The sequence below is a fragment of the Hypomesus nipponensis genome, chromosome 13 (genome assembly GCF_054491055.1).
Source record: "Hypomesus nipponensis isolate SF chromosome 13, ASM5449105v1, whole genome shotgun sequence".
Lineage (NCBI taxonomy): Eukaryota > Metazoa > Chordata > Actinopteri > Osmeriformes > Osmeridae > Hypomesus > Hypomesus nipponensis.
In genome coordinates, this window is record NC_140373.1 from 5,883,191 (window position 1) to 5,892,500 (window position 9,310).

Sequence of the window (9,310 nt, forward strand, 5' to 3'; positions counted from 1 at the left end):
TGTTTTTCGAGTTTTTTTATCCAAAAGTAGTCACTCTAATCAAAACATACACAACACCGAGGTGCAAAAAACCCAAATACATAACATTTTACAACATTACGTCCCAATATCTAGCCTATACAGTCTGCTTAGTTGTGGGACCACTTAGACAACAAGGTACACATCAAAGTAACAAAATGCTCATTTTAATTTAACCTTTTAGAACATCTTATTTCAGTGTTACAACTGTATATCTCTGTATACAGCCCACCAGAGCAATTCTGGTTTCTACAAACACTGCATGAAAATGGAAACTTCATGGTACTGGTTGCCCAATATCAAACATGTAGACCTAAACAGATCAGATCAACATGGGGGTTATCAATCCCTCACATTTCACACTGACCTATCCATCCCTTTACACACTCATCCAGATCAAAGATTTTAGTGCCGAACGTTTTAATGTTAACATTTTTAATCAAAAACTGCCAGGGGAAACGTGGCCGTGCTGCTCTGAGTCTCTGGGCAGGGAGGACTCACTTCTTTCCTTTCTTCGCTGTGGAGGCACGGGGGGGCTTCTTACAGTACTTATCCTCCAGGTTGGCAATCAAATAGTTGAACTCTGTCTGGTTGGACTGTTGTTTCCTCTGTGAAAGATGAGAAAAAGGAGAGAGGGACATTATCCAGGGGTAGCTCGGATTAGATCTGCTGGAAGAGTTTGGCTTCTGATGGACCCGTGTTTACATGATTCCATATCGTTCTTCCCTCACCTGTATCATGGCAACCAGACTGGTTTCACTGGTCATCCCCATCTCCTTCTGCATCTGCTCTGCCTCCTTCTCTTCCTTCTGAGCCTGGGGAGGGGTGGGGGGGGGCAAAACCGATCAACAGATCAAAACCTATAAAAGGCTGTTGTACATACAGACCAAGATGCCTGCTCCGATTCTGGAAAGATAACTAGCAGGTGTTCTGGACTATCTGGCAGCTAGCGTACTGTAGGCTTGTGCTCTGGTTGTGGTAAGCTCACCTTGCGTTTGCGTCTCTTCTTCTTTGTGGCACTCTCGTGTGTGAAGCCCTTGTAGGCGGTTAGCTCTCCTGCGTCTATGGCACTCTGCAGGATGTCTCTGAAACGTCCCTCGTCCTCCTGGGTGGCACAGAGCACTGACTCCATGATCTTGTTCATGTCTCCCTGGCTCTCCTCGTACACACGCTTCAGATCCTGCTTCTCTTCCTCTGTGTATTTGTAGGACTTCTCAAAGTCCAGGATGTCCTTCAGTGTGATCTGGTACAAAAAAACAAAAGACTTGGTCAACCTGGCCTTTTGAATCTCATGTTATTTAGTACATGACATATAAAACATAAGTTTTTTTTTTTTTTTACCTTTGGGAACATTGTTCGCCAGTATTCTTCCCAGTTACGGTTTTGGTCAAGTGAATCGGACTCCTCATCAACAATGCCCTGCTCGTCGTAAATAGCTCTTTGGTCTTTATCACTCAGCACAGCGTAGACCTTCCCAAGAGCCTGTATCGGGACACCCCCAAAACAATTACGACGTCAATGTAGATCATGTCAGTACAGTAAAAATATTGCTACACATAAAAATTGACCTTTTTCTAAATGTAAATAACCGGGAGTCCTACCTGGAACTTTACAGTGGCTTGTTCATCTTCTGGTGCTCTGTCTGGATGGACCGTGAGCGAAATTTTATAGTAGCCGCGTCTTACCTCGGCCTCAGACGCAGCCTTTGTGACACCAATAACCTCATAGAGATTTGACGTCTTAAAGAGCTCCTGGCACTGTTGCAGCAATCCCATATTTGATTTTTAAGTGAGTAACCTGACAGAAAATTGGGGACCGATGCATGAATATGAGAATGTTATCATTCTCTCAAAACCCACTGAATGTATCCAACCGTATCATGTTTTATCAAACAGGCTAATAGCCAAACAATTCACAAACAACACATGATTGAATATGCAATTAGCCCAAGCCGTTTTGCTTTGATGTAGTAGGCTTAACTAGCTAATGTTAGCCAACCAGTCAGCCACCCGTCTACAGCAGTAGTGGTATATATTTCATATGCGTAGCTTGAAGCAAAGTCGTTTCATTGATTCACAAGTGTAACAAAACAGCTTTGATTAACTTACTGTACACGATTGGACAAAGCAAGATGTTATTATTTCCCTTTTATACGTTGTTATAACCAACTAGCCAAACTCCAAGCCTTCTCTTTCACACTTACGGCTGCGAGTATACACATCCGTTCTCCAAAGTTTAGCGCGTAAATGTCGTCATTGACAGCGACTCTGGTTTTCAGAATAAGAGCCGGTAAGCATAGAGGGCAACCGGTTGAGGTTATACTGCATTGAGTGGGACACAGTGCACCGCGGGATGGTTCGAGAAAGCCAAACGAAATACATTTACTACTTCCTTCCAAACCGGAACTAAGATTACGTGTGTGTAGTCAAACGCTTCCGTCTAAGCTTAGTCACTATTTACGTTAAGTATTTTGAATGTATATTCCATTCGAGACATTGATGCATTATAATTTTATGGATGTAATCGTAGAGACTGATATTTGTTTTTGCATTCGTGAAGTAGCTAGTGAGACGAACCAGAAGAATGTCCAATTTCATCGCGCTGCAGACGCAGTTGGCTTCGGTCATGGAGACACTGGTTCACGCGGCCGTGGCAGAATTGGGTAAACTTGTTGAAGACACCTCGGTCTTCGTTTTCAATCTAGAGTTTACACCAAAGCACAACGAAGATGACGAGATGACAACAAAATTGCAGACCGAGAGTCAGATGAAGATGGTGAGTGAAACGAGTCCAGCGAGGCCTTGCTCTGCCTTGCTCTTTAGAACATTGCCCTAAGTTAGCTGTTACAAAGCTACCTCCTGATCAGTTTATTTTGGTCCATCCATGACTCGGTGAGGGCTAGATTTATTTTGTTTGAATAGACTTCATGTAATATGGATTGACTCGTCCTCCTAAAGGTGTCACTCTAGATCTATCAAAGTTCCCCTGGACAAAAGCTTATCCGTACACTTTACCCATGTTTATGTATCACCACGTGTCTAAATCTTCTCCAGACGCACTTTGCTTCAGTCATGGAAACTCTTGGCAATGAAGCACTTGGTAAGATCATGAAGATCGTGGATGACACCAAATTTCTGATGGACTTTGAGCAGAAGTCCTTCAAAGCAGTTCGCGGGAGGAAGAGTAAACCACAAGCCAGCATATTGAACATCCTGTCAGAGGGCGGAATGGGTAAGGGATTGCCTCAGGTTCAAGATATCAGACAGATGACCACCAGTGGCCACTCCTGGCCTTATCTACTGTGGTTAGGTTCAGCCTTACAAATGTCTCATCTGTTCTCTTTGCTGCAGCAGAGGAGCATTCGTATGGCGGTAGTGGAAAAAACATGGAGGAGACCGTTTCGACTCAAGTAAGCAAATGAACATTCATGTCACTATTATGCATACGTAATAGCCCTCTTGGGGGTTCCACGGCTAAGCGCATATGAACCAGTCCTGGTGTTGTGGTCTGGCAGCCCACAGAGCCTCAGGATACGGACGAGCCAGAGGCTCCCTTCGTCCTGGCTGTCAGTGTGAAGGACGAGCTGGGAAACATTGACCTGGGAGCCATAGCTGAGAGTAAGTATGAGGATGGGCTAGATCCCGACGTCAGACAGTGACACACCCGTCTCACGCTGAACAGGGTGAGGAGAGGCACATGTTCTAAATAGTGTACTCCATGTACATGCAGCCTGTCCTTCACAGTTGGTTGAACACATTTTGCTGACCGAGGTGTTTCCTGCCCTTTTAGGAGCGGCTGCAGATGCGTATGTCGTCGACGGGACCCCTTCGTCGGACCACCAGTGTGAAACCGTGCCCCTCGTATCCCAGACCAGCCAAGCAGACCTCCTCCTCGAGAAGCTAGTTCAGCAGAGGAAGCTTTTCATCTGCACCGAGTGTGGCAAGAGCTTCTCCACTCAGAGCAACCTGAAAGCCCACCAGAGGATCCACACGGGAGAAAAACCCTTCACGTGCGTCATCTGCAACAAAGGCTTCGCCCACAAACAGAGCCTGCAGGACCACATCCGCACACACACGGGTGAGAAGCCCTTCGAGTGCCTGCAGTGTGGGAAGTGCTTCGGTAAGCAGGCTCATCTTAAGACTCACTCCATCATACACACAGGGGAGAAACCCTACAGCTGCGACCTCTGCGGGAAGAGCTTTAACCTGGCTCAGAACTTGGCTCGCCACCAGCAGATCCACACGGGGGAGAAGATCTTCACCTGTCCCATCTGCGGCAAAGGCTTCACCCGGGCAGTCACGCTCAAGACCCACGAGCTCATCCACACAGGGCAGAAGCCCTTCAAGTGCGCCCAGTGTGGAAAGAGCTTCCGTCACGCCGTCAACCTGAAGAACCACCAGCGTATCCACACGGGCGTCCGGCCGTTCAGCTGCGACCTATGCGGCAAGACCTTCCGCCAGTCGGTGAACCTGAAGATCCACCGGCGCATCCACACGGGCGAGAGGCCGTTCCAGTGCAAGGACTGCGGGAAGAGCTTCAGCCAGCAGAGCAGCCTCATCTCGCACGGACGCACCCACTCAGAGGACCGGCCGTTCCCCTGCAGCTACTGCGAGAAGAAGTTCAACAACGCCAACAGTCTGAAGCTGCACCTGAGGATCCACACAGGGGAGAAGCCGTATGGGTGTGAGATCTGCGGGAAGACCTTCAGCCAGGGAAGCCACCTGCGGACACACAAGAGACACGTCCACGCAGGGGGCAAACAGTACATCTGTGACAAGTGTGGAAAAAGGTACTCAGACCAGCGCAATTTGAAGATGCACAAGTGTGTGTATGCCTGACATGTGCTCCTAGAAGACATTTGATCATTGTTATGCAGTTGTTGTGTTCTGTAATTAGTATTACAAGGATGTTGGCATCACTGGCCCTGTTGCCCAGGGTTACAGTATGTCTGAGGGCACTTTACACCATAAGAGCCTTGACTTGAAGCCCATCATTTTATAAGTAAAACAGGCCGTTTGTGTGTAAGGACTGTGGGAAGAGCTACCGCCAGCAGAGCAGCCTCATCTTTCAGCTACTGTGAGAAGAAGAATCTGGACTAGTCTCACAAATAGTCCCTTTCATACAGTCTCAGTACTGGCTGGTATTTTAGATACTTTACTTTATAGATATTGATTGAGATTTGATTTGAAAATTGTGTATTGAGCAAAAGTCTGTATTCATAAGATGTGTAGGCAATTTATTTTGATCCAACCTTATACTTTGAAACGCTAACTGAGAAACTAAATTAGTGTGTATCACAGGAACCAAAAATGCCTGATGTCTCATAAGAAGAGAATGAACTGTGTGTGCTACTGTACAGTAATACATTTTTTGTAAATGTGTCAAAGGACACGTGATTAATTTAGCATTTCATAACTATAGCTGATATTTTGCTGTGTAATATATTTGTAAAAAGAAAGAAAATAGCACTGTTAGTGGAGACCATCAATGCAGATTTTAGTTTTTTTTTCTGTCAAATAATCAATCCCTAGTAATTCATAACCCATCTGTTCTCTTAGGGGTGAATTTTTCAGTAGTTACTTCTCTATGGAGTATTCAATTATGACACAAGAGACGTCCACTATTCTAATGTCAGCATTTTTTTTTTTTTTTTTTACACAAACAATGATAGATGCTGCTGCCAGGTATAGTTATGTATCATTGATGGCTGTGTGAGAGAATGAACTGGGTAAAACAAAGATCATGGCAACCATTTGAGCATAAATAAAAGCACTGTAACTTGCATCCGGGCTTTTATGGTAGGTTTGGTACTAGTTGGAATTATACAGCTATCGAGCTAACACTATTTACACAATTATGAAGAATACATATTTTTACGTGATGAAGAACAACTTAAAAATGGTTGAAACAATGTTTAATAAACAAGGAGCTATATTGCCACCTGCTGGTAAAATAATAAACGGCAGCGATGTGAATATGATAATTGTATAATATTGGTAATGGTAATCGTGCAATCATTACTCAAATACAATCCAATACATCATGCGTCGTCGCTTCCATTGCTTTTACACCAATCCTGTATTTGCGAGAATAGCAAAGCAAGGGAAGGAAGGGTATGTTTATATATCTGACGTCAGTGTCAGCTGTGTACAGTGTCGGTATACAGTGAGCGTGTGTATGGATGATTCAGCGAGACTCGATTGAGCAACAGAAAGCACTTTACACAGACCAGCTTAGCAACAATGAACACTTTTCCGGCTCTGCAGTAACTAGCTACCTCCAAGAGACAGTTTTAAGGATAGTTAGGCTAGCTAGCTCGCTTGCTGGCCATCACGCTACTGTAGTTGCCCAGTGACGAGAAAGGGCAGGACGGACGACTGGAAAAGCTGGATGTTTTGTGGACCTGACGCTGGGCCGAATACATTTGCTTGGAACGAGACGTTGACTGCCAGTTGGAAGCTAGCTAAAATGCTATACCATTACTATATATGATCTAATCTTCTTATTTTCATAATATGTAGTCTAGCTAAGCTACAGTAATTATCAGACAAACAGTACTGTAGAAGGAGGTTTTAGAAATCTGTTAGTCTAACTAAACGGAATTCGGGTGATTTCAATCGCTTGTTTGCAAAGCCTTCTACAGTGTCTGGGTTTAATTAATTAACCTTTAACGCAACCACTATACGCTAATGACATTCAACCATTCAGTTCACTTTTGAATTCAGGAAGTTTGCGGTAACGCAGTCGGATGCTGCCACATCTACTTGTATAGGTAAGTAGCTTGTCTTGGATCTCCCGTCTAGAGCCTACTGTCATTAACATTAAGCGGGGTTTGTCTGTACACTGGTGAAAATTGGAAGAGATCTGGCTAATTCAACATGAGCAATCAACAACAAAGCCGGCCTAGTAGGCTACTTATTACATGAGTACAATGCTAACTAGTGTGCGGGACAAGTGTGTGTACGCCACCACTACCAACATTCCTCTGCAGCTAACAGCGTTCCATCCATACCTCCTTGACTTGGAAGTGTGTCCAACTACCAGTAGTAAAACAATCACGCATGGTGACACGTTGCTTGACTGTCATTGTGTGCATGTATTCGTTAGGGGAAGCTCCTTGAGAGTCTTAACAGAATGTCTGTCTGTCTGTGTCAGTGATTGATTTAAGGGGTTTCTCCTCCCCTCCCAACATGCCCTTTCTAGAGTAGGGAACACATCGGGGATATCTGCACTGCTGTTGCTGCCGTCGCAGATTGACTGAATGAAAACTAGCTAACTTCTGGTAACATAAGACTTATCTTAAACCCAATATGCACTGACTCACTTTATCCTAAGTATATGACTATATTGCTGAGTCACATAGCAAACAGCCCAACATAATTTTTTGTGTGTTGAAGATTCCAGCACAATCAGCTGGCAGAAATCACTATGTTGGTTGGAATGAGGTCTGTCTATCAGTATGACTGGTGTGTATTTAATCACAAGAAAGCAAGGGAGGGATTATGGCTCTCACTGTGCTTGTTAACTAGATTGATCATTAGCCAGGGCTTAGCTTAATGCTGCTGGGGGGACGACTGGACTCTGATAGCTCTCAAATCTAATGGGCACAGTTATCCCTTAATAGTAGAGAGCTTAATGATGCAACCTTTGGTATTAAGTTGTTGTAGTCTTCAAGGCCTCTGTCATAGTCTGTTCAAATGTTTAGTGTATTGCCTATGAATATGGCACAGTGGCAAAGGTTTTCCCCCTGCTCACATGGGTTCTCCACCAAGAGAACCCCCCCCCCAAATAACATAAAGGCAGAACCGATTGCTTCCTTACCCATGTCTCTGGCCAGGACATGGGACCTGTGTGTTTCTCACCACTCCCTGCATGAGCGTGTCTATGTGTTCACATTGTGTGTGAGATGAATAGGGTTGTTGTTGTTCTGTACCTAGTCATAGGGGCTCTCCTGGTTTGTCCCCTGAGCCATGTTCATGTGGTATTCAGATAAAGGAAAGCATGTCACACGTCTTGGGTCTAGAATGCTCACATCCTTTGGCTCCCCCTGCTGCCCCCCCCTCCCCTTTACCTCCAGGCCTATCTGATATCAATAGATAATTCATGGCCTTGGCCTCTTTACCTCTGTCTCTGGGTGTTTGTGTTTGGGTGTGGCGGTGTGTTGGCGAGTCAGATGGCTGAGCGCTGAGGGAGTCGGGGTAGTAGTCAGAAGGTTGCCGGATCGATTCCACGCCGTGCCAAATGACGTTGTGTCCTTGGGCAAGGCACTTCACCCTACTTGCCTCGGGGGGAAATGTCCCTGTACTTACTGTAAGTCGCTCTGGATAAGAGCGTCTGCTAAATGACTACATGTAAATGTGAAGCTCTGGACTGAGATATTCAACTCTAGCCTGAGCTGCCACACATACTGTGGACACTTTCCCCCCCAGCGTAGAGACATATTTCATCCTATTGAATTGTGCAATAAAGCTATATGGGTTCCTTCTGTTTGCCTATTTCTGGCTCTCTGTTTGCCTTCTTGGTGTACGGAGTAGCCTGGCAGTTGGCTGACAGGAAGTATACTTAGAAACCTTTAGGTGCTACAGAGTCTCAGAGAAAGAAGACACTTTTGTTTTTTGTTTTTTCTTGTGGTAAACAACATCAGCCTCTGGAGAGATGATTCCGCTAAAACAAACTGTCTCAATTCTGCACGAGAAAGGTAATTGTCTGGATGGAATCTTTTTTTTTTCTCCATTGTAATCAGTAGCCTGGAAGCTTTTTAGAATGTCTCTGCCAGAAGCTGGCTCCCTACTAGAACTAACATGTCTGTTATTGATGTTATCATCTTTGTAGTATGGCTCTGGTTAGCTGTGCCAGAGAGTAAGACACCTAGCCTACCTGTATCCCCTCACAGCCTCTTCCCCAGGGTCTGCCCTCAGCCTGATAGTGGACCATCTGATAAGGCAGGAAGACAGAAACACCCCATAATAAGACACACGTTCCCTTCTTATCTAGATGGCAAAGCAGATGAAGTCATTTTCAGAGTTTTTCTTTATCTTCTTTGGCTGCCTCCAGCCTGCAACTTTCTCGCATCTGAACTTTTGTGTTTCTGTGTAGTCTCAGCTGGTTTCTTGAAGCTTTTGTGTACAGTGTCTGTGTGTGTGTGTATGGCCTTGGTGGTGTAGGCCTACCTATTGTCATGTATTTGCCCAGAGCACCGACAGCTGTGCCTTTGTTGCCTGACTGTTGGACTGCTTGGGTATGTGCGTGTGCGTTTTCTGGACAGCATTATATTGTTGTGCAAAGAGGCTGG

General features: G+C 45.1%; 3 protein-coding genes across 6 annotated transcripts in view; 2 read left to right on the plus strand and 1 right to left on the minus strand.

Annotated features, from left to right (window-relative positions):
* dnajc9 (DnaJ (Hsp40) homolog, subfamily C, member 9) lies at positions 1-2,270 on the minus strand. Its single transcript, XM_084670813.1, has 6 exons — positions 2,127-2,270; positions 1,620-1,815; positions 1,360-1,500; positions 1,007-1,261; positions 750-833; positions 1-626 (listed from the first exon to the last, which is right to left on the minus strand). The coding sequence occupies exons 2-6, from the start codon at positions 1,791-1,793 to the stop codon at positions 516-518; spliced, it is 765 nt and encodes a 254-aa protein (XP_084526939.1). The 5' UTR covers positions 1,794-1,815; positions 2,127-2,270; the 3' UTR covers positions 1-515.
* Positions 2,271-2,412: 142 nt separating this feature from the next.
* LOC146259694 (uncharacterized) lies at positions 2,413-5,800 on the plus strand. Of its 2 annotated transcripts, none has more exons than XM_084670805.1 (5): positions 2,413-2,793; positions 3,072-3,249; positions 3,369-3,427; positions 3,533-3,635; positions 3,808-5,800. In XM_084670805.1, exons 1-5 carry the CDS (start codon positions 2,602-2,604, stop codon positions 4,854-4,856), a joined length of 1,581 nt encoding a protein of 526 aa, XP_084526931.1. In that variant the 5' UTR covers positions 2,413-2,601; the 3' UTR covers positions 4,857-5,800. The 2 variants fall into 2 exon arrangements, with proteins under 2 accessions (XP_084526931.1, XP_084526932.1); XM_084670806.1 differs by having other exon boundaries at positions 3,372-3,427.
* Positions 5,801-5,893: 93 nt separating this feature from the next.
* The window catches only part of ccser2b (coiled-coil serine-rich protein 2b), a 38,805-nt gene continuing 35,388 nt past the window's right edge, over positions 5,894-9,310 (plus strand). For all 3 annotated transcript variants that reach the window (XM_084670801.1, XM_084670803.1, XM_084670804.1), the window contains exon 1: positions 5,894-6,790. The gene's annotated coding sequence lies outside the window, so the exon portion shown is untranslated. The remainder of the gene's footprint in view (positions 6,791-9,310) is intronic.